Source organism: Truncatella angustata, assembly GCF_020726525.1.
Source record: "Truncatella angustata strain MPI-SDFR-AT-0073 chromosome Unknown BKA67scaffold_1, whole genome shotgun sequence".
Taxonomy (NCBI): domain Eukaryota; kingdom Fungi; phylum Ascomycota; class Sordariomycetes; order Amphisphaeriales; family Sporocadaceae; genus Truncatella; species Truncatella angustata.
The window spans coordinates 5,121,371-5,147,105 of record NW_025763381.1 but is presented as its reverse complement, the minus strand read 5'-3'; the positions used below and the strand labels follow the sequence as shown (position 1 = coordinate 5,147,105).

The 25,735-nt window shown below is 47.8% G+C and overlaps 7 protein-coding genes across 7 annotated transcripts; 5 read left to right on the top strand and 2 right to left on the bottom strand.

Moving 5' to 3' along the window:
* Nucleotides 1-4,131: 4,131 nt before the first annotated feature.
* Nucleotides 4,132-5,797, top strand: BKA67DRAFT_653642 (uncharacterized protein; the record flags this gene model as incomplete). Its single annotated transcript, XM_046106410.1, has 3 exons — nt 4,132-5,227; nt 5,287-5,666; nt 5,726-5,797. The coding sequence occupies 3 exons, from the start codon at nt 4,132-4,134 to the stop codon at nt 5,795-5,797; spliced, it is 1,548 nt and encodes a 515-aa protein (XP_045964596.1).
* Nucleotides 5,798-6,781: 984 nt separating this feature from the next.
* Nucleotides 6,782-9,142, top strand: BKA67DRAFT_548119 (putative 1-phosphatidylinositol-4,5-bisphosphate phosphodiesterase 1). Its single transcript, XM_046101493.1, has one exon. The coding sequence runs from the start codon at nt 7,107-7,109 to the stop codon at nt 8,892-8,894; it is 1,788 nt and encodes a 595-aa protein (XP_045964595.1). The 5' UTR covers nt 6,782-7,106; the 3' UTR covers nt 8,895-9,142.
* A 4,608-nt stretch (nt 9,143-13,750) lies between these two features.
* BKA67DRAFT_548116 (uncharacterized protein) lies at nt 13,751-14,733 on the top strand. Its single transcript, XM_046101492.1, has 2 exons — nt 13,751-14,377; nt 14,447-14,733. The coding sequence occupies exons 1-2, from the start codon at nt 14,030-14,032 to the stop codon at nt 14,555-14,557; spliced, it is 459 nt and encodes a 152-aa protein (XP_045964594.1). The 5' UTR covers nt 13,751-14,029; the 3' UTR covers nt 14,558-14,733.
* Nucleotides 14,734-14,981: 248 nt separating this feature from the next.
* On the bottom strand, nt 14,982-16,104 carry BKA67DRAFT_653639 (CVNH domain-containing protein; the record flags this gene model as incomplete). The annotated part of the gene is made up of 2 exons (XM_046106409.1): nt 14,982-15,508; nt 15,561-16,104. The coding sequence occupies 2 exons, from the start codon at nt 16,102-16,104 to the stop codon at nt 14,982-14,984; spliced, it is 1,071 nt and encodes a 356-aa protein (XP_045964593.1).
* Nucleotides 16,105-19,367: 3,263 nt separating this feature from the next.
* On the bottom strand, nt 19,368-20,834 carry BKA67DRAFT_589907 (P-loop containing nucleoside triphosphate hydrolase protein; the record flags this gene model as incomplete). Its single annotated transcript, XM_046104521.1, has 1 exon — nt 19,368-20,834. The coding sequence occupies one exon, from the start codon at nt 20,832-20,834 to the stop codon at nt 19,368-19,370; it is 1,467 nt and encodes a 488-aa protein (XP_045964592.1).
* An 873-nt stretch (nt 20,835-21,707) lies between these two features.
* Nucleotides 21,708-22,643, top strand: BKA67DRAFT_653637 (uncharacterized protein; the record flags this gene model as incomplete). The annotated part of the gene is made up of 1 exon (XM_046106408.1): nt 21,708-22,643. The coding sequence occupies one exon, from the start codon at nt 21,708-21,710 to the stop codon at nt 22,641-22,643; it is 936 nt and encodes a 311-aa protein (XP_045964591.1).
* Nucleotides 22,644-23,310: 667 nt separating this feature from the next.
* BKA67DRAFT_530552 (uncharacterized protein) lies at nt 23,311-25,612 on the top strand (the record flags this gene model as incomplete). The annotated part of the gene is made up of 7 exons (XM_046099262.1): nt 23,311-23,847; nt 24,449-24,545; nt 24,607-24,646; nt 24,729-24,819; nt 24,933-25,011; nt 25,141-25,297; nt 25,345-25,612. 7 exons carry the CDS (start codon nt 23,311-23,313, stop codon nt 25,610-25,612), a joined length of 1,269 nt encoding a protein of 422 aa, XP_045964590.1.
* Between the last annotated feature and the right edge of the window lie 123 nt (nt 25,613-25,735).

Here is a 25,735-nt window from a genome sequence, read left to right as displayed (position 1 = left end):
ATAGAATTTAGTTTTTGTATAACGGATAGAAGCGAAAAACGCCGATAGCAAGTCGTCATGACAATTTGATGCTGGGAGTTTCATCGCAATCTGGGACATCAGGATATGTAGAGGAGCATTCATGGGACATTTAGATAAACAGGCTGAATTGATTCATGATAATAGAAAATAGTGATGGGCATCATTACGGAACCCTGTTAGCTTTCTCAGATCTTGTATTCATCTGACTTTTGTAAGAGTCCAGCCCAGCCACTATGTTGGTGACTGTCCTCTTCCGGAATATGCACATGTCACAATATTATCGCCACATATTGATTTTGATAGCCACCTGAGTAAATTAGCTAGAGTATATTTCAAGGGCTGCGTGAGACATTTCTCGAAAAAGTTCTTATGGCTGGGAGAATTCTGGTAGAGAAAAACGCCACACGTAGTGACTTTAGGAGATTTCCCAAAATCAGACGTGATTGAGAATCTCGCTGGCAGTCATGCGTTTGATTTGATTGTAGATAAAGATTCTTTACACAAAACCTGTAAGTATTAAAAATTCTTCTAGTGATATCTTATAGGAGGTGTTTCTGGTTGTTCTGTCGCAAGCGGTGGCAGTGATAGGACTCTCTTTTGCCAACCAGGCTTCATTACAATTCGGATATTCGTGGTACATCAGCTCATCTCTACTCCACTCTTCCAATTCTGTAGGTACTTGTAATAGGTTGAAGAGGGGATCAAGTGTTTTGGATGTTTTTGCCCATCCTTTTGGTCTCGACTGGAAACGTTGGGGTTTTGACAAAACTGTCACATTTAATGTTTATAGTGAAGCCGTTCAAATACCCAAAAGGCAGTGGTTCAAGAAGCATTTCGAATCGTCTAACTAGCTGCTCTGTAGGGGTTGTTACCAAAATGTGTAGCATCGTGTACAGCAACAAAGGCGCATCCAAGAGGCAGATATTGCTGGCAAACCCAGGCGATCCAGCCCAAAATTGTCTTTGAGAAAATCTCGAATGACGAAGCTAGTCAGTTTCTCATACCAAGACATATAGATACCAGGTATCGGGAGACGCATGCCCGGTAATCTTCTCCTAAGCGTGTCTGGATATCCCAAGTTTCTATTTTACCGAAGAGATCTTGCATCTCTTTTTCATTGCAATGGTTGATATCTTGTGTCCTCACAAGCAGGTTGTCGGTTCTGACGTCGCCCTAGAAGATTCCGGTGCTGTGAGGTCACTGCGTACCCTCTGTTATCTGGCAACAGGCATTTTTGATTGTGTGGTGTTCTGCTGAGTGGCACCTCAACCAAACCGCGAGCGATGGACCCATGGCAGACAGGACAAGGCAAAGATGACGTCCATTCGGCCCTTCCAGCCAAAAATGATCGTCGATATGGAGGACATGATGCGAAGCAGCGTCTGTACTGGAGATATTTCTATTGAGGAAGAGGTTGATGAAACGGATTTCCGGGCTATACTCAGTGGAGTAAGTTGCAGAGTTAATCTTGGCGGCACACCATTGGATTTGTTAATTGTCTCAGCACAACCAGACCAAACCACCTTGATCTAGCTTTTGAGGCACCTCAAATCTCTCATCGAGCTTGTCTTCAAGATGGACTGGGTGAAAACCACCAGGTTTGTAGTGCCCTATGTTCTCCAAATTTAAATCCCGCCAAAACTCAGTGCTGTAGTTAGGGACTGGAGCTTCAGTAAAGGTGGATGTACTCCCAATGAAGAGCTACAATGTGCTGAAGGAAGAGGAACGCCCCGGCAACCAGGTAGCTGAAGAGAGGCAGAAATAAATAAAGGACAAATAAATAAGATGGACGCGGTCGTGATGGACATTTGACGCGGTTCGTCACAGGCTGCAGCTTGCCGTCTCTTTCATCTATGCTTGGCTCCATTAGTAGTGTGGTTGCGTTTGGTGGCCTCAAGATTAATTCGTACACTAGGTGTTGTATAACGGATACCCGGTATCTGGAGGAGTTCAAATTACCAACCTGTTGTTGCGTCGGTGAGGGCAACAAAGCCGGGTTACATAACCTCGTGGTTGTTGGGGACAAGCGAACGATACAAAAGTGTACGCGTCGCATAAACACGAACATATACTACTACTTGTAATATAATCAAAGTAATCTAATGTAGCTTACATTACATTAACGAACATCCTTTCGAATTGTTAACTGATTTAGCGACTTACCTTTGTATCCAAGTTGTGTCCTCGTCACGTTAGTGGCCGTCTATTGGAAAATGAAACATAGCCTCCCGGAATCTTCACGTGTCACTCACGGGATCAGGTTTTCAATAGTTGCAAGCGGAATTTCTATGAAGACCAGAATCTTGACTGCTGGAGCTTGTATTGATGCAGTGGTTGGCATTGCGATGCTGAATTCGCTCAATGCGCGATTCTTCGCTGGGACTATATCAAATTCTAGCGATAACCTATAACGCTTTCGAATATGGTTGGCAGTCAAGTCGATTGCGAAGTGGTAATAAAGCTTTCATCCTAGACTAAGTCACATGAGGCTGCGACATTGATTCCATACGCGAGCAGTCACAATTACTAGCTCTAAGCTCAGAAGGTGTGTAACTCCCATTCTGATGCTGATGATCAACATATTGCTGAACGTTATCGAGCATCTAGCGGTCTGTAACCGAATGAGAGACTCGACAAAAGGATGCCCTAGAAGCAAGCATACCTTGATCCAACGATCATTCTTCTGCATCACCATTGCCAATCATAGCGTGTTCGGCATGGCATTGAGCAACGTAAATGGGAAGTACAGTAGCACTTGATGAAAAAGGACGGGAGCTCTCTCAAGCAGCGCATCATTACATAGTTTCAAAAATGGACAGGTTGTTTAATTTGGCTCGAGGCAAGGATGAGATCAGAACTGCAGTCTGGATAGTGTAGATGAGGCGTGTTGCTAGATCAGTGGCGGTCGTGCAAGCATTTGAGTAGCCAGGTGCGTGTGCTTGTGCTTGTGATTGACTGTGCTCATCGAGATGTTGGTGACTAAGTAAAGGTACGGCCATGCTCATCTCCTCGATAATGCCAGGTTATATTCGATGCCGACCGAGGTCCAGACTGGCGTCGGCTACCGGATCTACGGGTTTTGGCGATACTAGTATTGCAGTATCCGCATCCCCGAATTCTACGACCTGGTATCTGATCTGCTTTACGCGCGCCAGGAAGAAAACTTCAAAACTCGGCTTGAGTGAGCCGGTGCCATTGCCATCAAGTAAGGCGGGAGGGAGTATGATAGATGTGGTGGCTTGTATTCGGCAGCGCTTACAGTGAAGTGATCCAAGGAGCTAGGCGGGCTTTAGGTTAGGTTAGATAAGTCTAGCGGACAAATTCTTCGACGGGGGTGATGGATGGCTTGGTGGAACCGGGAGGTGGCGGCGGCTGCAAAAAACACTGCAGTGGGATCCTGGACAACGGTAACGGAAGAAATCAACATTAAGCCAAGCCTGGAAGGCTGTCAATAGAAGAGGGAGGGAAGGGGAGGAAAAAAAGAAAATAATAAAAAAGAACTCATGTGTACAGTAGGTTAGCGAGTCTTAAGTCAATACTCTGTACATCACTTCACCTCACTCCATCGCCGTCATCTCAGCTCCAAGCTTTATCTAGCCCATGTCATTTTTGCCCAACATAATATCGCCCATCTGACCGTTTTGCCTTCAGCTGCCATTGCGACCGGACTGGACTGGACTTGACCTTAACTGGACAAACGACATTAGCACCGCAAAAAGTCCTAACCTGAGGATCCCTACTGCATGTCAGTTAGGTATTGTACTGACGAAATTACAAAATTACCTTGGCTCAAGTGCACTGTCCTTTGAAGTTTAACTTACCCCACCTCTCAATCCAATCTCCATCGTTCTTATTGCAGAGTGCTGAGGATAATCGCATCTTGCGGTCCTTCAGAACCCAATCAGACAGTGTCTTTTCCTTCGTCGAGAACACAACACGCACGCCTGCGACTGCGACACGACATTTTCGGGTCATATTCACACCCATCCTTACACCCACACCCAATCCCCACACATAGAGAGAGACAGAGGAAGAGAGAGAGAGAGAGAGAGAGACACACACACATACACCCACTCACGCAACAAGGCAGACCACGAAGACAACGCCCACATGGCAGACAAAGCACCAGCAACAGCAACAGCAGCGTCGGCATCGGCGTCAGCGTCAACAAACAGCCGACGAAGCCAATCACCGGTGGATCGTACGAAACCTTCGGCTGAAGATCCAGACACCGCCACCACCCGCAAGGAGTTCGACAACGCTAGGATATCAGAGAAGCCCGACCTGTCGGCCATGGCAACCTCACAACCCGACGCGGCTGCTGGTGTGGCCACTGTTGAGGTCTCAGAAAAGAAGGCTACCCCAGAGCTAGAGGTCCCCAGCGCCCAGAACGACAAGCTAAAAGATCATCTGTCTTCACCCAAGAAGAAGCGAGCACATGACCAACTAGAGCAGGGCAAGGATGCTGCCCAAGATCTAAACGGCGATGTCTCACCTATTGGCGCAAATGGCAATGCATCTTTTAGCAGAACGGACCGCTCCGAACCCGAGAAGAAGCGTCATCGTGACATCTCTAGTGAGGTCAAGGAAACCACCAATGAGACCCAGGTAATCATAAGCCCCCAACCCTCGTCAATATCGCGGCGCCTTCGTCCTAACCGTCACCAGGGTTCGATCGCCGATAGCTCAATAGGGGCGATAAAACCTGCCGACAAACCTAGCACCACCACATCCGAGTCTGCCTTCAAGAGCTCAGGTCTGTCAGGTTTCGCAGCAGCTGCCTCTCCCTTCATCAGTGCTGGTTCCAAACCTCTCACCTCGTTTGCCAGTGCCTCAGCATCGCCGTCGCCGTTCGGCGCCTCCGCCTCCTCCAGATCTGATACACCCTCTGTCTTTGGTAGCGCTGGCGCAGGGAATGGCTCTTCTCCTTTCGGCCAAATCGGTGGTGCCTCCAAACCATTCGGAGGCAGCGCCTTCGGAAGCGGATTCAGCAGCGCGTTAGGCGGTGGCAAGCTGACTTCCTTCGGCCAGCCGGGCGGGTCTCTTAAGAGCAGTAAGCCAGCTAAAGCTTTCGGAGCTCCCGACAGTGATCCTGAGTCCGACGGAGAGGCCGAGGCAGACGATGCTGCGAGCACTGCCGGTGACACCGACAAGGAGAAGGAGAAGGAGACCGATGCCGACAAGAAGAAGACGAAGCTACAACAAGGTAGGCCCTACCCCAACTGGTTGAAACCCGCCAGGTCCTTTCACTAACCGCACTTGTAGTTGCCATCGACAATGGCGAGGCGGGTGAGGCTACTATCCTCCAAGTCCGTGCCAAGATCTTCCATATCGACAAAGCTGAAAACGGTCCTGCATGGAAGGAACGTGGTGCTGGCAACCTCAAAATCAACGTCCCCGTACAGTGCGTCGATTTTGATGACAATGGTCAGGTAGTACCTGGAAGCTTCGATGTCTCCAGTCTTGAAGACGGTGATGTGAAGGTCGTGCGCCTCATCATGCGTCAGGACTCAACCCATCGTGTCATCCTCAATACCACTGTTATCCCTGCTATGAGCTTCCAGGAGAAGCCCATGAACAAGACGGTATGCGTACTGTTCACTGCCATTGAAGGAGCTGGCGAAGCCGTCAGTATTCAGATCAAGGTATGTACCTTTTCAGTAAATGTGTGGCCAAGTCGTATGTGCTAACATTTTCCACCAAGATGAATCCTGCAAATGCGAAAACCTTCATCAATGAGGTCGGAAAGATCCAGCGTGAGCTGCAGTCGAACTAGGTGCTTGACGGCGGTTCAGCTGAGAGATCCTGTGACCTGGCTAAGATATTGTCTCCGCGTCGAAGCTATGCGAAACGGCTTGTCCCTGATAGCGCGGACCTCCCGCCCACGGTTCCAGCGCAGGCCATGGAGGCTTGTCGCGAGAGTGATGTGAGTTATGCTGCTTCTGTGACGGAGGGTGCGTGCTCGGCAGCATTGGAAAAAGACTATGTCTGCAAAGGCGCCGTCCCCGTCGGTGAGGTCTCACAACCCGCACATGCGGATTACTTGTCCCTTGGTAGCCCCGATGACGAAGACTATTCAAGAGTCAAGGACCCAACAATCCCACTCGCTCCCATCTGGAATTCGGATGTGCAAGACATTGAAGCCGAATCTAAACCGTGTACCAGTCTCTAACTTAATACGTCCAGAATCTGGCTCATGAGTACGACGACCAATGCCTGGAGCCAGTCTGTGGACACGAGAAGGGGTCAGGTCGGTTTTACTACCTTAGGTGCGTTACTGGCATGGAGAAGGATGACTAAGGAGGGGACAGCAGCCACACAACCGCCCCCAAATCAACAACCGCATAAAAGGCATCAAGGGAGCTGCAGTCCTGAGTTGTATCTTGCATTTAAATACTGTTCGCGACGTATGAGTAGCATTGTCATACAGGGTGTTGGGCCCGGGATTAGGCACTGGCGCAGTATCAGTTCCTGTCCCCCCGAACTAGATACCCAGTTAGGAGTTGGGCTTGGCATTTGCATATTTAGGGGTATACCATTTGGGTCCACAGAGGACGACGAACTCTAGAGTGCTTCAGATGATAATTTTCAGACGAAATGACTCTTATCATCCTCAGAATTACTACTGTGAACTTCGTTATCTGCAGCCGCGTTTGAATAACCTCATACGACCATATCGTCAGTGCCTTGATGCATTGTAGATATATATAAGCCTGCTCCAAAGGACTAAGGTTAGGTTAGTCTAGTTTCGCTATGAAACCTTCAGTCACCTATATTCTTACCTCCAATTTAGGGGCTGCGGCGGCGTCAGCCAGCTGAACCCTACCCCGCCGGTTACAGCGGCATCTGGTGGTGGAGGCTGTGGTGCGTAAGCCGAAGCCTGGCATACTCTGTCGTTGCAAGCAAGTTTCGCATCCAAATCCGCGTTGCGCAAATAAAGAAACCTACGATACACCAAAATATACTGTCAACCAGTCAAGCGCACGCTGCCTCTGCGCGTCATATAGAAGCCGCAACCGGGCTCTACGCGCACGTCGCATCTTCATCAGCTCTTGAGCATACTTCCAACCCCACATCCTGACATCATGCCTGACCTAGCGTCAGCTTTTACAAAGCTAAACCCCTTCACATCCAAGGGCACACATGAGAATGAGGATGAAGATTTCGGAGAAGAGATTGATGACCATACCGTCGCGGGTGGTGGTCACAGCGCCCGCCGCACAGAAATCACAGAGCACGAGCTGCGGGTCAGCCGCGCGCTGAGATCGTTCTTGGTCGACCGAGGAGTCCTGCTTGACGATGGGGCCGATCTGGACTCAGAGCAGCCAGGTGCCGGGCTGAAAGCGTTGCTTGATCTTCCGCACATTGTCGTTCCTCCCGAGGTGACGGACAGGTCTTTCCCGCTGTCGGAGTACTTTATCAGCTCGAGCCACAACACGTACCTGTTGGCGCATCAGCTTACAGGCAAATCTGATGCCGAGGCGTACAGGACGGCGCTGAATACCGGCGCGCGCTGTGTGGAGATAGATGCGTGGGACGACGAGAGCAACAAGGAGGAGCCCAAGGTTACGCATGGCTACACGCTCGTATCGCATATCCCCTTCCGCGCTGTATGCGAAACCATTCGTGATGTTGTGGACAAGGAGGCTGCTGAGTCTCGGGATCAGCAAGGTTACCGCGCGGCGCCTATCATGTTGTCGCTTGAGAACCACTGCGGCGCATACGGCCAGACAAGACTAGTACAGATCATGCACGAAGTCTGGGGTAGCCGTTTGCTCAGCAAGGCTATTCGAGAGAAAGGACATGGAGAGCAAGAAGGTACCGACGCACCAGTCCGTCTAGAAGAGCTGGGATCAAAGATTGTGCTCATGATTGAGTACCATTTCCCCGAGGAGGTGGCATCTACTGATGACAGCTCAAGCTCGAGCTCCGAGGACGAGGAAGAGAGGCAAGCCCGCCACGAGTACAAGGAGAACAAGGCGGCGGCACCAAAGACTGTCATCGTTCCGGAGCTGGCAGACCTGGGTGTCTATGCACAATCAGTAAAGCCTGTCGATAACTCCTGGTTTGACGAGGCCCAGATGAAGAATGGACCTCATAATCATCTCATTAATATCTCTGAGCTCCAGCTGGCATCATATATGCCCGGCAACAGTGAAAAGATCGCGATCCACAACTCGAAAAACTTGATGAGGGTGTACCCCAAAGGAACACGCATCTCCTCTACCAATCTCAAGCCAGCGACGTTCTGGGCCATCGGAGCCCAAATATGCGCGCTCAATTGGCAGACCTTCGGCGCTAGTCTTCAGCTCAACGAGGCCCTCTTCAGCGGCACTGATGGTTACGTGCTCAAGCCGGCCGCTCTCCGAGCAGGCGGTAACGGCCATCTCAACAGCGGCAAGAAGATCAAGCTGCGCCTCCAAGTCGCCGGTGGCACGGACATCCCGCTCCCCAAGGGAAGGACCGCAGATGATATCAAACCTTACCTTACATGTACCCTAGTCCACCCTGACGATGTGGGTAACGAATCTGCAAAACGGAAGACGGCACATTACCGCCAACACAAGTTGGGCCTTGTGCACAAAGGCGAAAATCCTCCGAACATTGAGCCATTTTGGGACGAGACGCTCGAGTGGGAGTATGAGGACAACGAGCTGGTCTTCTTGCGAATGTTGATCAAAAGCGACGACGCCTTTTCGAGAAACCCAATATTCGCTGTATCTGCGGTGAGGCTTTCCTATGTCGAGAGGAGAGAATGGCGATTTGTGAGGATGTTGGATCTCCACGGTAAAGAGACGAAGTGTACGATCCTCGTAAAGTTCGATTTTGAGGAGGTGAACCGGAATACTCTGCTTGGAAGGTCCGAGTTCTGATCAAATTGAGACGCGTACATGATAAGAGGACCTGAACACTAGCGACGTCTTTGTTTAGTGTTTATCGTACCAAAAGCTTTAGGGAAAACATGGGTTCTGGGTTTGCTTTTCTTGTTGGCGATTTGGTTCCGAGCTATATCAATATCGATCACAGAGTTACTGAGACTTGTCCGTATTCATCTGACACAGCTCGCAGCGTCTTTCAATATGTCATATATCATGAATGAATAGATCCACAAATTACTGATTCCTGTGTGCAACTCATATAAAGCTGATAAAGTAAGCCAAAAGTCCGGGTCTGTTCTAACTGACGACTTCTTCCATCATTCATGAGGATTATTAGTGTAAACAGGGTCACATGAAAATGCAAAAACACACAACACCGGGGATTAGTTAGTAGTCATCTACCTGAGTGGTTATACAGTACTTTAAGGACATACCTACCCGGCGAGGAGGGATCACTTACTCCGCAGCTTGTGGCACAGAGACATGTGACCCCTAAACTATCTAACCTATAGCTAAGCAGCCCGGGCAAGCGTCTTTGAACAGGCGCGATGTTTTATCAATTAGCATCTCCGCCGTTTGTTTAAAGAGCCTCACCGTTTCCCTGCTTTCCTCTAACCTAGCAAACCAGAAAGCTTTACGAAGTCACGGTGCGTTAGTTCAGGACTTTGCAGACTAAAGCCCATTTAAGGACCATGGTACTCAAACGACAGAATACGTTTCGGTCGTTTTCTCAAGTCATTAATATCTTGGGTTAAATCTTGAAAGCTTGTTCTAAGCCGGTCTGCGACGAAGTGTCTATTCTAGGTGAATTGTTGATGACCCCTATCTAATGTAGTCGCTCAGGCGCGTTCGAAGTTCCAGGTCACATTTTCATCGGTAACCCAACTGTCTTACGTGACAAAGTGTCACGCAGGTTGCCGGTGCACCAATTTTTTCTCAGCAAGCATAGCTCCTCACCTGGTTAGTCTAAATACAGAGAGGCAGTGGTGGGCTGAGTGCCCGCGTTCTGCAGGTTGAGAGAGTCTGCTCGATCAAGGCAATGCCATGCGAAGTGTCTCTCATATTAACCCGCAGTTGCTTTCTGGTTGGCATCATCTGTCTTGAGCTCTAGGCTTCTTAGAACGTGGGCACGTCGCCAATGCTGTGATCAATTGACCCACTAAACAAGCTCATTGCAGGGTGCCCCAAAGCGGCATTGTCAGTTAAAGTTGCCTTCAAGTACAGCAGAGACTGCCACCCCGTGGGCACAGTGTTCTCTCACTGTGATGGTCTATTTAGTATAGGATTTGGTGTTCAGACACCAAACTAAATCCCCATATGGTTAGTAGAATGCGAGTTTCCTGAATCTGGCACTGTAAAATATCTTCAAGATGTGATCGTGCCGGCTTTGGATCGAATGGCGAATAATGGTCCATCTGTATCTGGTCGTGGCTCCAGCGAGACTCTAGTCGGGTTGTGCTGCATATTCCAGTGAGCCTCGCTTGACACGAGGTGTAGGAAGGCGTCGAGGTGACGCCCGGATCGTAAGGTACTGACACTAACACGCGACTGTCACCTTCGCGTTCCGGAGCGGGACCTCCCTGATCTTCAAACGCCTTACGAATCGCGACCATGAGTGTAAAATTTGTATTCAATGTCACCTTGCAATAAAGTTTGATATCACTCATAGTTATCATTTCGGTCCGCTAGGCGTTCATGTTATCTATGTGATGGGGGTTGGGTTAAATATAGGGTCTTGAGCCAACTCTAGGCTCAAGCCCTCGTTCAAGCCGGGTACAAAGCGAAGCTTTTCAATAATTTGATCCAGATAGGCGTCAGTATAATAATTTAAAGGAGAATCGAAACTGTCGAGAGAATGGTAACTTTGCTCTGGCGGAGGACCGGTACGATAATAACTTACCGGCCGTCCCGGAAGCTTTTAGCGTACTGATCGAAATCCATTGTGGAACGAACGCGTCCTACAAGCATTGATGTCAGCAATTTCAAACTACTGGTTCCTTTAGATTTGCGGGCAGAGTAATTCGAAATCGGGATAAGATTGTACCTCGGTGGTACTTACTATCGTCTATAAGGCATTATCCTCAACTTGATAAATTCCAGGGACGGACAAAAGCGGAATCGATACGAGTGGCACAGAACGAAGCAACTGTTTTATGGCCATATTAAGCAAGAGATATTGTTATCTTCTCCAAAGGCAGGTCAGGCCGTGGGATCGTTTCCGATGCAGGGGCCAGATGACTGGCTCCAAAAAAGGCTGGAATATTCTTCGGCGGTGACATAGTGCAAACATTGCCGCATAAGTGTCGGGACGAGCTAAGAGAGTAGACAGCCAGGACGCTCAAGAGATACCCATGCCGAGTTGGATGCTTAGGACTCTCTGTCTTGCCAAGTAATTCTCCATTCGGCGTTTGACGAGGGGCTGTAAAAGATAAATCCAGCCTTCCAACAGCTAAAGGAGAGAATAGCTTGACCGAGCGCCCTATCCGGTTACCCCCGGGTACTATAACCAAGAGTCTCTCAACCGTAAAGTAAGTTCATTCACAGATCGTCAATGTGTATAGCTAATTGGAAAAATGATACAGTTGTGGCCATGTCAAGTACCGCGGCATTGAACGTCACGTATTGCTTCACCGGTCCTACTTATGCTACAGTAAGACGGCCACTTTCTCGCTGGCTGAAGTCATTAAATCTTACATAATGTATGTCAGGCTGTCATACGCCCCTAAAAGAACAGTTTTACCTAGAATATATCAAAGCTCCGCAGATGGCCCGTCTTGTGAAGTCTTTACGGATCAGTGAACTATTGCGGCGCCCCCAGCCCGAATCCTCGGCTGTTAGGCCACTGCCTGGGCTGAATCATATAGTGAACTGCCCTGTTTTTGAAAGCACCACATTCTACACAAACCCCTTTTATTACGACGATCTTCCGAGGATATCTTATAGTACCGGCTAACTGCTAAACGGCACGCGACCACTAATTGGTTTTTTTTTAAAGAATCATTATATATATAACAGATCATGGATAAGAAGACCGTTTAAATTATGATTAAAGATTATTCTAAGCCATAGGGCCATTTTAACGCTTTGCCAGAGTCTAAATTGCTTTCATTTTAGCTAAAAAGACAGTCGTACACGTATTCCTTTATTGCGGACTATTAGAAGAGGCTCAAACACGCCTAAGGAGCTTTATAGCTCCGGTAAGACTGGATACACGCCGCGACCTCGCCGCGGCTACGTTGATTCCGAAAGTGTCGAAGGTTCTAGTTCAGTGGCTATTACAAACGGGGAGACTATCTTATATCGGGGATAGCCAGTCTTTTCAGGGGTAGTTACGTTGGTTAGGTGAAAACCAACGTCGCATTATAGACACTATAACGTAGACGCTATTAGAGCGTAGAGCACACGAAGCGTACGGGTTTTGTCCAGCCCTTAAGGCAAGGTTTACCGTACGGTTTAACTTGGAGAGGTACCGAGGGACTTAGAGTCCTACGGCGTATTTAATAATAATAATAGCTAAAAAGTGGTTATTTTGTATGTTTATAAATATGTTTTAGGATCGAAATGTTCAGGGCGCCCTTTCCGGCAGTCCCGGCTATGACCCATAGCCAGGTCCATGGTCACATCGTAGAATATGCCCTTATGTTAACTAATATATTATTTTGAATTATCATCTGACGAGTGACCATTTCCAGGGCTACGATAGAAATTACCTTGCACTACACCTTGAAATAAGTACATAAGAGCTCCTGCTTCGGCTAATGTAAGTACCCTCATGCCCACTCTGGGCTTGGTCGTCGTATATGGAAGTGCACACAATCTGCAGATGTCAGAGGTAGAAATCAAGATCATCGGCGAAGCGTTTGTTACTGATGAAATGACTGTGCGACCAGGAGGCTGGTAGGGGCGATTTATAAGGACACACTTTTCCATGGAAATTGTCTACCCAAAAGTCCTGCTGGCCAATGCTTGCTATAAGTGTTGCATACACGGCCGGCACGGATGCGAGTGTGGTTGGCAACGAGTTGGTTCTTGGTAACCTTGCGAATATGAATTGGGAAGGTGACAGAGAAAACTATACACTTCCCGTTCCCCTCCTTTTGCTCGCCCAATGAGGACATATTCGTTACCTCGTCTTCCCAACCCATTGAGAGAGTTTGGACCATCTTATCTTCCCAATCCTCGTGGAGCATCTCATCAGTCTCGGTACTAACTATCATCTTACTCTACGTAAGCTCAAACATGAGGGCGCTCATATGCTCTCTTGGCTCCAAAAGAAATAGAAAATCGTTTTGATATACAGGTGAAGTTGTATGATGATGGATGCTTCAATCATGTGAATCAGGCGACAAGTAAAGGCGACGAGGATGTCGTTGCTCCTCTCTAGCTTAATGATCGGACCACGAATGGGGCTACTACTGTAGACAGCGGCGGTAAGTAGCGCGGTGTGATCGCCACCTGCGTGGAATTCGGTAGTTGAGATTCGTCGACTTGCTCAAAATTTGTGGAAGGGTTTGCATTTGATATCATGTAACGGTTGAGTCTTTGTTACTCTGAAAAGGTCTATCAGATATACGTATGGTTCAACTTGGTTTCCCTATTGTCGGTTTAGACACCGGGAATACTATCCAGCTGCAAGCTGTGGAGGGACTTTGCCATAAATCTAATCTGTTAAAACTGGGGTTTGCGGCTGCAAACTGGTACTTCCTCTCTCCGAGATGTGGCTGGCTTGCTACCTCGAGCTGGCATCCAAGCTGATTTGGCCACTAACATTGAAGACGCCTTAGATTACGATTTGTTGTGTCGCAAACATAAATATCAAATTTGAGCGTACTTGAGATTTCGCGAGCGGGGGCGATCTTCTTTTTCAAATTCGCTGCTGTATTCTCCATCTTTATGACCCTGACCATTTCGCTTTCTCTGATCCAGCAGGTTCAGCCAGTCCTCCTTAACTCGAGGTATATCTTCCAATCCCGCGAGAACAATGCGAAGATTTACAGTTGGCAAGTGAACCCTAAGATCCCTTCATTACTCTTTTTGCCCATTTAGTGCCCTTATGGTATGATAAACCCTGATTGTCATTGTTTGAATTAGAAAATACCGACTTATAATGGTTGTCTAGGTTCGCTTGGATGACCGCAGCCATCGTCGTAGAGCAACCCTACGTTATCGTAGCGGGACGTATCTACTTCAACCATCAGAGGTGGCGGAAAGCCGATTATAGGATGTCCAGCTTCTCGTCTGGTTTTACAGTCTTATGTATTATACTTGTCGAGCTTCGTTGTGTGGCTTTTAGCCAAGCTATTGCGGTGGGTGCCAACGAGCTACTCGCCTCACTACTCGTACCTTTGCTCTTCCGCTTCCTCGTTTCGTTCTGTGGTGCTCTCGTGCCTGCCGCCTGGATCCCTACTTTCTGGCGCGAGTGGATGTACTGGATTACACCCTTGTATTACTTTCTTGAAGCGTTGCTGGGCGTTTCACTAGCATAATCGGCCAGTCAGATGCAAAACCGGCGAATTCGTGACGTTTTCCACACCGTCTGGTCTTACCTGCGACCCGTATGTGCAACTCTATGCTATACAAGCTGGATGATGCGTGCAGATTTCTCCCGATGGCATGTGCGAGTTCTGTCAGTAGGCAACAGTCGATGGGTTTGGTAGAGGATCTAGCGTGTACTGCACCGATATCAGGCGTGACTTGAGGATTTTGTGCGGGGTTATCATTTTCAACTTCGTTGTGGTTTATCTCGCTAGATTTAGATCCAGGGGAACGAATCCGTTGGAGGGGTAAAAGAAAAAAAAGAAAAAGAAAAAGAAAAACCTTCAAGAAGAAGAAGAGCCTTAAGGAGTATAGTTAATGTAACAGCATTTCGATCAGTATTAGACTAATAGAAACGCAATATAATTTCTAATAGTGTAGCAACAAACGAATTGCACACTGAGATATTACAACGAGGGCAGGCAAAAGCGACAATAAGAATGGTCGTATATAACACTCAAGACTGAGTTATCCCTTGTAGTAGCACCAGAAAGTTGTCCTCGGATCACGGCTAAAGGAAAGAAACCTTAATTTGATACGTATCCATTACCAGAGCATCTGCAGATTACCATTCGAGTTCTCAATACGCTCGTCGAGGCAGATCTCGGCCCAGCGCCAAGAACCATTGCACTGGCACAATTCAGCTTGAAGAAACCTGCCACCGTGAATAAGCCGAACGTTGCGGGCACTGGCAGCGAAATTGCCATCCCTCGCCCAGCGGAAGTGTCCGTCGTCGTTGGTGAGTAGGCGGTTGAGAGAAATGGACGACAATTTCCTGCTGCCATCACATGCACCGCACTCGGCGATCAAGTCATGATCGTTGTCAAGCGATATCCGAGCAGAGCTTTGAGTAAAGTTGCCCATGGTACCATGTACTACTGGCGGCGGAGGTGCATGCTGCTTCTGAGGTTTGTGGCCATGTTTATCGTCGTCCGAAGACGACGAGGATGAGCAAGATGAGCGACGCGACGAGGGCCGACTGTTTTTCTTATGGTCTTTATAAGCATCTTGAAGCTTGTGTCCAGCAAAAGCACCGCCCACGGCGCCAAGAAAGCCATGGTTCACCTTGTGACCTGCTCACTATTTAGTAGACGGCTCCGTAAATGAACTGTACAGTATACGCACCAGCGAAGCCACCAGCGGCTCCTCCAGCAAGCGCTCCCATGAGCCCTCGCTCTTCCTCTGTTTGAGGTACCTGGCCAGGGACAGGTGGCGAAGTGTATTCTTGTTTGATCTGGGGTAAGTATCCAGGCGAAGCATATTGCCGCTGCGGCGAGTGCTCATACTGCGGCGGGGGCGATTGCGCATACTGTGGCTGACTAGGCAGCTGGTGTGGTGAATGCTGCTGAGCTTGATAATACGACTGTTGTCCCTGGTGGCCATTGTATCCATAACCGGAAGGTGTATACTGCCCAGCCGGCGGGTTGCCAGAATACTGCGGTTGCGGGGGGTAGTATCCGGATCCGTGTACAGACGGAGGCGATTGGGGTGATCCGTGTGGTTGTCCATACGATTGTCCTGAAGGCGGTGGCGATGCATAGGGGGAATGATGCGGCACCTGGGACGAGTTTTGAGTAGGTGGGTAGCCATGCCACTCGGGAGCATTTGGATGTTGACTCGACTCTCCATAAGAGGAATTGGGACGCGGGCCTTGTGTATAATCTGCCATGTTGGCTCTGGGATCATATACTGGCTTGAGTACCATGATGAAAATTCGAGATCGACGACAGAAGAAGAAGTTATAGGTTTTATGAGTAGGGAAGGCTGTCCTAGATTGGACTTCTTTGGAAGTTTGCTGTATTGATGGTTCTCACCCATCTCCACCCAATCAAGTTGGGCGGCCGCCCAGGTGGAGGGATGGCGGTGCTGGAGCGGAGGGCTGTGCTGACTATGCTGCCTAATTCCTTCGTGAGGCCTCCACATTTTAGACGTCTCGGCATCAATTGCCGGTTTGACCCCGTAGACATTCAGTTCTGAAAAGCAGTCAAGTTAACCACACCACGCATTGTACGCGAAATTTCTAGGCACAATGACTATGTCCGCCTGCACATAGACACGTGAATGCATGCCTTCGGGGTTTTACGTCATGATTTGTCTTGCGAACTATTTTCATCCAGCAGCGAAAGTATCAGTGGACGGCTCTGAATGATTACAATCAACTGGAGCTTAGATAGATTGAACCTTAGGTTAGACATTGAGATATATTGGCTAACCTAGGCTAGTTAACATAGCGTACATTAGAAGGCGAAAGTGGATATAAGCACCGGTTATACGGAACTTGAAGTAACTTATATAAGCTATCGAATGATTACACTTTGCAAAATAGACCCTTCAAACTTGTTTTACGTCGTGTTAGTACACACCTATCTAAAATCCGATAAAGTCTCCAGAAGGCGAGGCAAGTATTGAGGCCCAAGAAGGTGTTGTGTATTCCTCTAGCGGCGTCTGTCCTAGAGAATTGAATGCTTCAATGATAAGACATTCCTTACAAAAACAATAAAGTAGGAGCGCGGCCGCACCAATGAAAGCACCAGTATAAAAGCCCATGCTTGACACACAATTTTTTCCATTTTGGTTCCGGAAACAATGGCAAAAACCCTATTCAATGGTGAATACAATTGACAAAGCCACTAGTGCCGTTTGTCTAATAGCTTCTCAGGGCGACGTGATAAACCTCGAGACTCGGGCGCAAACTTGTACAGCTGAGCAAGATCATAACGGAACCTCTGAGTACTGCAATATATGCAGCTGCAATGCGCTATAGAGTTTGTTCCGTTGAGGTTGAACACGGTCACTCCAGGCACTAGCGTGCACTCCTCCATCTGATTATCGAAAACCGTGTTAGCTTATCCTTTCCTTCGTCGAATGGAAGCTTTCTAACATCATAAAGAAGAAATTAACCCTTGTATCCTCCTGTGTATCCAGGACGGAGAGTAAGATCATCGCTTCTCATCACTTATATGCTAACGCGCAAATGCGAAATAACTCAATGGCGGGTAGCTTGGTAATAGAGCCATAATTGAATGCCCAGGTTGAGAAGTTCCCGATTGCAAGGTCAACAGTATCGAGCCCGTGAGTTCCAGCTCCAATTTTAAGGGTAATCGGGGTCGTGGGATACCGGTGGCCCGGTTTGGTGCATCCATCCTTCCAACAAATACCTCCCGCTGCTCTAACCCAAGACCTAAACCTTTCATCAACTCAAGGAACTTTGTCTGTAGGCGAAATATAAGTCCCCATCGCCGAATTAGGGTTCTCTCTGTGTTTTTGTCTTTGAAGTAAGTTACTTGCCGGAACAAACCCGCTCTCGACCGTTTTGTACGAAAGAGGTACATTTGATATCCGCGTGGTCGTTAGTATTATATCTAGATCGTTGATTTCTTCTTCTTTTTCATCCCTTTCTTTTTGTAAAAAAAAATTTCATCGCACCAGGCAGGATTGAGTCGGCTGCGTTATAATGTCTATAGAACCCCCCAAACCTTTGCCCCAGCACCCAGCTATTGACGCTATGATATCTCCATCCACTATATTTGGATACTGTATATCAAGCAGTTTCTGTTACCACAGATTGTATATGACAAAGGCACACACCGCATGAGCTAACGTGTTAAGCTCGAGATTTGTGAGCAGGAGCTCCGAAGCCCAACTGGTGATGATCTAAGCTATGAGCCATACAGCTTGAGCTATTACCAAAGGTTTGGCTAGTGAATCGGGTTTACTCTTGTCCTGTATGTATTCCTGCGATATATTAGGCAAAAGACTAAATTTTCCAAGAAGTCTAACAACATCATCACCAAATACCAGCCGAGAAGCACCGGAAATCTGGAGTATGTTCGATCCTTTAAAATAATTTTCTCTATCGATAACGCCGACAACACTTACAAGCGACCGCTCATCAAGAATAACATCCACTGCGAAGCAACGCGTAACTGCGTAGAAGCTGTACATCTCGGTCCCCATGTGCCTTCGCTTACGCAAAGGGTCCTTTTTTTTTCTTTTTTTTTTTTTTTTTTGCTATATGGTAAAATGATACTAGGTTTGTTTCTTGTATTACGATTGCTGACTGTGTGTGCACATTAACCTCTTACAAGTTCTGAGAAGTCAGTGCATCGAGTAACATTGCAAGGCCGTCACTCTCAATCACTACACCACCATGGACCTTTTCGTCATAATGCAGACAATTTGTTAGTTGACCTCCAGTTCATTTCGGGCGTGTCGCGTTTTGTCCTTTCTCCTGTCAAACGACAAGTGAACTCGTCTGCTTGTCATCACAGTTGATTTCACCGCGGAGCGTCGGCGTATTCTGTAGTCCATAGCGAGCGACAATAAAACGGGCTACATCCGCCATTCCAGCCAAATGAGGCAAGCTAATTTAGTCTTCTACGCCCATCCGTCGTACTGAGTGCACCGGACCGACAATCCTGACTGCAAAACGCTTTTTACGCGATTTCCAGCCGCCACTGTACATGCTTGCTGAACCTACAAGATTGATTGGCGTCCTGAAAACGTACCCTTCCCCAAAAGCTTCAGAACTTGTTGATTTGGTAAATACTGTACACTGGATGCCAGCAGTATAAAACAAAACAGGATGGTTCGTTATATCCGAGCTGATGATTAGTCAAGGCTATACGGTTGTACGAATCTCTACGTCGATAGCTTGTTCAATGCTTCTGGTGCTTGTTTGCTTACTTTAACGCTTTGAATTTCTCCTTGCGCCATTACTTTCTGCAGATTAATCCAAGTCCCATTCCGACTTGGTCATCACTTTTCCACCGCCAAAGTTCATATAGTTTGCGTCCTGAGTAGATAATACAAGTATAGTACAGTAGTATTTTATGTAAACACATCTATTTTGACCTTGAATGAAATAATGACCCGAGAACTAGCTGAAAGCCAAGCCTTCACCACCTGTATGAATTGGTTTAATGACTTCAATTAAGGCTTAGGTGTTTGCCGCACAATTTCGATGCCCTCATCTATTGATTTCTTGTGTATCTCTTTTTCGACCCATGTAGTAACGTTTGTAACTGCGTCGGTAGCGCTGTCAAGGTTTGACTGGAAGAACCCTTGTAGCTGAGACGGGGTGAAAGTGTCCTCGGGTATTCGACTTCCGAAATCGTCACCAAGCTTTTCTATGTCCTCAAGGCGCATGGGGCTTTCGGAGCTGTCCAGGTCGGGTGAGAACATACGGACAAACATTTGCTTCGCTGACTGTTGGTTGATATTTCCAAGGAATACCTTCATGTCGATGCGACCAGGTCTCACCAAAGCACTGTCCAATTGATCAGGCTTATTCGTGGTCATGATGACAATGCGGCCTTCGGCGGACCCCACACCATCTAGGACATTTAGCACACCAGAGAGAGTACAGCTGGAACGATTGCTGTGGATGCTGCTCTGATCGCTTTTATCGCCAGAGTCGCGTTCTATACCAACAGCATCAATGTCTTCTAAGAGCACAATACACTGAGGCGGGATCTCCTGGAACATTTGTTCGAGGTCGTGATCAGCAGGAACACTTGGGAGCTTGACTTCATACAAATCAAGTCCGAATTCTCCGGCTAGTGCAGTTGACAAGGAGCTTTTTCCTGTGCCAGGTGGTCCATAGAGCAGATAGCCGCGACGATAAGGCATACTTCGATTCCGGTATCGTTTTTGAGTCTTTGGATCTAGATATTTCCTGAGATCGGCGAGCAGTTCCTTTTTTACGACTTCATCAAAGTGAACAGTATCCAAATGTCGAATTGGCATTCGAGACTTTGGCTGCCAAGAAATGCCGTATCGGTCTCTCGAATATATTGTGACGAAGTACTGCGCCTGTCTGTCTGCGTACTCACGGCAACTCTCGACAAGCGCCTTGATGGGATCTGCTGAGCGCCCAATGCAGCTGATGGTAAGATCTTCACCCCCTATTCCGTCATAGCCAGCGTCCATCATGGATGCGTTAAAGCTGTCAAGTGACCTTGAGACAATGAAAAGATTCTTCTTATGCCAAAACCACGCTGTCTCCCAATGAGGTAAATATTGCGCGTGGCGTCGTGTCTTCTTTAGGGAAGCCCCATCATCGCGTCCCAGTTGCGACTCAGTGCGAGCAGTAAAGAAACGGATTGTTCGACCTTCAATTACATTGGCTAGTACCCAGCTTACAACATTCCGATTCAAAGGATCGCGGCCCGGGATTGTGACAGATGCAATGAAGAAACGCCGTATCCACCCAGAAACTTCGGTCCATATAGTCCTCGCAAAGCGCCATGCCGAAGGCGCAACGCCTGCAAGCGCTACAATTGAGCCCAGATGCGTGATATCAAGCTCAGACCAGCGTGTGACTAACGCCTTGAGAAGCGAAATCGGTTCTGAAAGATGTATAGCCGTCGCACCGCCTGCGTGGAAAGGTTGCGACATCTTAAAGACGCCTGTCTGTTACCATCGCCCTGGCGCGCTGTCCAGTGTGGGCCGAGGCGTCACTGGAACAAAGTAGAAAGCAAATAGTGTAACTTGGATCAGGAGAATATGGAGAAAGAATTATTAAACGAGCGATTGGAAATACTATACAAGAAATAAATCACATTTCAGCCAATGGCGATGAAGGAAGGCAGCCAATAGCAATAGTCTGGACAATATTGAACATTGAAGAAGAGCTCGTTGAGCTATCATCAAGATTTTTAAAAGACGCACGGCCCAGCCAAGACGCGATCTCCGCTAGTAATCTAAAGCCACCCCCTATCAATCAATAGGCCGCCGTACAGAGAACGCTCCTACATATGCACATGAAAATGAGCCTTGCGAATACTAGGATTTTTTTAATTCATTTTTAAACTTTTGCTGAGGGAGATGCGGCTATGAAGCGTCGGTAACGATGACCGCGGCACTGGTGCCCCAATCGCGGCTTACCTCCCTCGTTCACTTTGCACAGCCGTAAGAAGGAACCAATGACTGCTTTCAGTGTCATCCTGAGGTTGTCGTTGCAAGCGATTGCTAATCTCACCTGCTCCAGAGTCCTTCTGACCCAGCTCGGTCTTTGATAGTTTTTGTTCGTTTCACATTCTCTAGAACTTTGTTTTCAATTCGCTGCGCCAGTACCTTATACAATCCATACTCGCAAGTCAAATTTATCGAATCCCTGCGGCACAGCCAGGCACGGGCTTTAGTCAATCACACCCATGCGCTTAGCTGCCTGTCATCGCGTCTCACCAAAATTTCCTTGTATTCCTCTCCTCCAAAAAGTCTGCGATCTCTTTCCCCAAACACAAGAGAAAAAAGCAAAACCACTCCAGCATGCCTCCAATGCAAGTTTCCAAAGATGAGGTCTTTGTGGTCTCGTCTTTTATCTGGGTCGATGACGATCAGCTAGAGGGCCTCCAGCCGGTTGAGGTCTATACGACTCTGGCCGCTGCTAACGTTGCAGCCAGGGCTATTTTGGTGCGCCACGCTGAGAGGTGTGACTCTAAAGGCGATGCTGACCTGTACAAATACTCCCACAATGAAGATGGCAATGGGTTTTACTATGGGTCTGTTGGAGGTGGGGCTGGTATTCACAAGATTGCGACGGTCAGGGTTTCTAAGTCTCTCATCAGTAACGCGTCGAGCGCTGGACCGCCTGCTCGCGAGGCTGCCAAGGCCATCAAGACAGAGGTTGAAGAGGATGATGAAGTGAAGAACGAGAAGAAGAAGGAGGAGGTGGAAGACGACAGTGAAGTCAAGAAAGAGGTGGACGACGATGAAGAAAAGCCCAAGAGGCTGACTCGAAAAGCGCCACCCAAAACAGCTGTAAACATACAGACGCATCGTAAGAAGATACCTGAGGGCATGCCCGATTGCTTGGCGGGGCTAAAGCTCCTGTTCACCGGCACATTCGAGACCATGGACAGGAAGACATCGATTGCCACCGCGAACAAATATGGAGCCGAAGTTATAAGCAAGCTCGAAGACACGGATTACATCGTCATAGGAACACGAGCCGGTCCCGCCAAACTCAAGAAGATCAATGAACTGGAGCTGGAGACTATCAGCGAGGAGGAGTTCTTTCAGATTCTTGAGAATGGTCTGTCTGGAGAGAAGAGGACACGTATGATAAACCGTAGATTGGCAGACGAAGAAGAGGGCCCAGAGGAGGATGATGAGGAGGAGGAGGAGGAGGAGGAGGAGGAAAAGAAGCCGAGAAAAAGAGCTGCACCTCATGCGGGCCCAGCAAAGAAAAGAGCTCGGAGATAGAGGCTGGCAACATGAACAGAAACGCCCATATTAATTTTATCATACCAATAAGAGTTCTTCTCCACACATCTGGATCACCTATTGGATTCTAGCGGCTTACCGGGTTTAACTCCATATTTATAGTGAGTGCATAGCCGCTAGCTACATGTGCGTCAACTCTTTGTACTCACTGCTTGATAATCTTGGGTTGCATCAAAAGCAATCGGTGTGATTTTGGGTGCTTTCGCCACAGACATGCATTAGCGCAAAATTGGTTACCGCGAGATCCGAAAATCTTACGCCATATTCTTCTATGACGTTTTTCCGAAGACATACCGCACACATCACTCAGAGACACAATATAAAGCTGACCACTCATGGGCTAATGATTATAGAATGGGGCTAAAAAAGTGTCGCCCAGGTGCGAGGGGGTTACGAAAGGTGAAATCCGGGTGTCAGACCTGCAAGTATGCATCCCAGCGTGCTTGCCCCTATGAGCGAGTGATACCAACCATGACTTAGAACGAGGCACAAGAAGTGCGACGAAGCCAGACCTATCTGTTCACAATGCAAGAGCTCCGGATGGCGTTGTGATTTCACTGTTGGTGAGCTGGGAACAACTGCGGTCATATTCTACGCAGATAGTCCACGACTTCTCAAGGTTCCGGGAGCTCTGCTACCTGCAAATATGAGTGACTTGGACTTGAGTCTATTCAGCTATTTCCGGTTTGTAAGTGGAATGGAATTTGCGCTCTTCTTCGATGATCCGACATGGGAGCGTAGAGCGCTTCAAATAGCTCACAGTGAACCAACTATCCTTCACGCTGTTCTGGCTATCAGCGCCTTGAGCCGACATCAAAACTCCGGGGGCAAATTCTGGAACGATTCAAGCCAACCTTGCTCCGTCCTGGAATACTCCACGAAACAGTATAATCTGGCAATACAGTGTCTCACTTCCCGATTGGGTAAACCAGCCGAGCATACCAATATATTGATTATAGGAAGTCTCCTGTTCATTCATATCGAGTTCATGCGAGGATCGCAAGAGTCGGTGTTTCTCCACCTCCACGGTGCTTCGGCGCTCCTAAAAAGCCTTAAAGAGTACTCCTATGAGACGGAGTACCTCGAGGCCGCCTTAGCATACATTGAGGCACAGCTCCACGGACTTTTAAGTTATGAAGCAACCAAAACGTGCCAAAGTATGATTCGCCAGCCAGACCCGGCTGTATGTTGTACATGAAGTGGGCAATTGGAAGTTTACTGGATGGAATTCGACTGTGTTACATGAGACGATACGAGAGCGAGAAAGACCTACTTGTCCACACGTCGAAATCATCGGTTGACAGCCCTACAACTTGACAACGGACCAATTGTTGGGAGAGTTGTTGGGCTCCGTCGTTCATGTTCAGGTTACGTTGTCATAATTGGGACGTGGGCCACGAATCAGAATTGTGGGTAACTATCCATACTGATCTTACCTTCAGCGAAGCGTTTAGTATGACGGATCAAAAGAGTTGGGCAGCAGAGAGCCACAGATACTTTTTACTACGTTCGTTATTTTCACATCCAGATGTGAGCTGGCTCGGTCTAAAATTCGAAAGCTGAGAAGAGGTTCGCTCATATCTTATACACGCAGATAAGCAGCCCTAGATGAGGTCATGACCCGGTATCTGATGCCACACGGCTGCTTCTATGCTGTTACAACGAATTCAAGAACTTTGTATTACCATGATCGATGATAATAAGGACTTTGTCTCCAAGAATATATAGGTTTCTCTTCGAGCACGGAAACACACAATAAGCCAATTCTATAATCTCCACTCTAGTCATTCATATATCCTGCGTCGGTTGCTAAAGCTCTTGATCAGCAGGATCATTTCACTGTTATTGATGTACCGGATATCTTTCGCAGAGAAACATATAGTGAGTTCCGACTAGCGCGTTGGTACCATGTGAAGCCGACGTTGAGACTGACTCTGTTCAGGTCTGACCACCGACCGTGACATTGAGCTTGTACTCAGATGGTACAAAGCTGTGTCGAGGACGAACGCATAATGCTAGCATGCTGTTACAATGGTCTCTGTACAGAGCTGACATCCTCAAAAGCATCCTTGCGATCATTCCGAGTCACGTTGATCCCGCAACTGAAGAGATCCTGAAGTTGGCCAAGAAAGTTGACTCCGATGTGAATAGGACGGTGGGGGTCTTGACAAAACCCGACTTGAAAATTGAGAGCTATTTAGCAAATAGCCATTGATCAAATCACCGGATAAAGGATTGATCTGAACTTGGGCTACTACATCGTAAAAGGTCGTGGGCCCAACGACATCCACAAGTCCCTCGAACAAGGCTTCAACGATGAACGGTAATTCTTTGCAAGCGAACCATGGTCTGTTCTCAATCACACCAGTCGAGTTGGTTCCCAAGCTCTGAAGTCGGGAGTTCGAAAGTTGCTTGAGGACACCTTTAAGAAGGAGTTCCCTAATGTCAAATCTAATGTCACATACAGACTTTCTAGATTTCGATTCCTGCGCGACAGCCTTGGCTTATCACGAAGCAGCCCGCATGCCCAGAGAGCATACTTGGACAATGCTTGCAAAAGATTTGAAGACTTCTGCCGCGGTGCTCCCAATGCAGACTACACCAGAGAGGCCTAATTCTTCAGCAAACAGAATGTCAAGCTTATTACGCAGATCATTAGATATGGCGAAATAGTTCCTAGTGTTATGACCGAGCATGGCCACGCGTACGACTTTACCAGTGGCGGTGAGGTTCCCAATGATTTTGGTGGTGAAAATGGATTGCCATCAAGTGGTGCACGTAGCAAGCCAACTATAGAGTCTCAGAAGTCGTTGTCCATGCTTCTAAACGCATACAAGGGATCTCCTTATGTGGTCGAAATCAAGGACATCGTCGACATCGAATTTGATTCACCGCCATTCGAGGGTGATATTATGATTTACATCAGGATTCAATGCAATGAGAGTTGAGGGCTGGATCTTGGCACAGTGAGTTTAGTGTCGGTTGGAATTCCAGTTCATATAGTCACTCATGTCTATAGGTTGGAGGACCACTTCTTGGCACGCTATTCAAGCACCAGTCGCAGAAGTGGG

What these genes read in the sequence shown, in the direction of transcription:
- BKA67DRAFT_548116 (XM_046101492.1), top strand. Translation starts at nt 14,030, where the DNA reads ATGACCGCAGCCATCGTCGTAGAGCAACCCTACGTTATCGTAGCGGGA. An exon ending in AAGCGTTGCTGGGCGTTTCA is followed by an intron (nt 14,378 to 14,446) that starts CTAGCATAATCG and finishes GTCTGGTCTTAC; the next exon opens with CTGCGACCCGTATGTGCAAC.
- BKA67DRAFT_548119 (XM_046101493.1), top strand. Translation starts at nt 7,107, where the DNA reads ATGCCTGACCTAGCGTCAGCTTTTACAAAGCTAAACCCCTTCACATCC.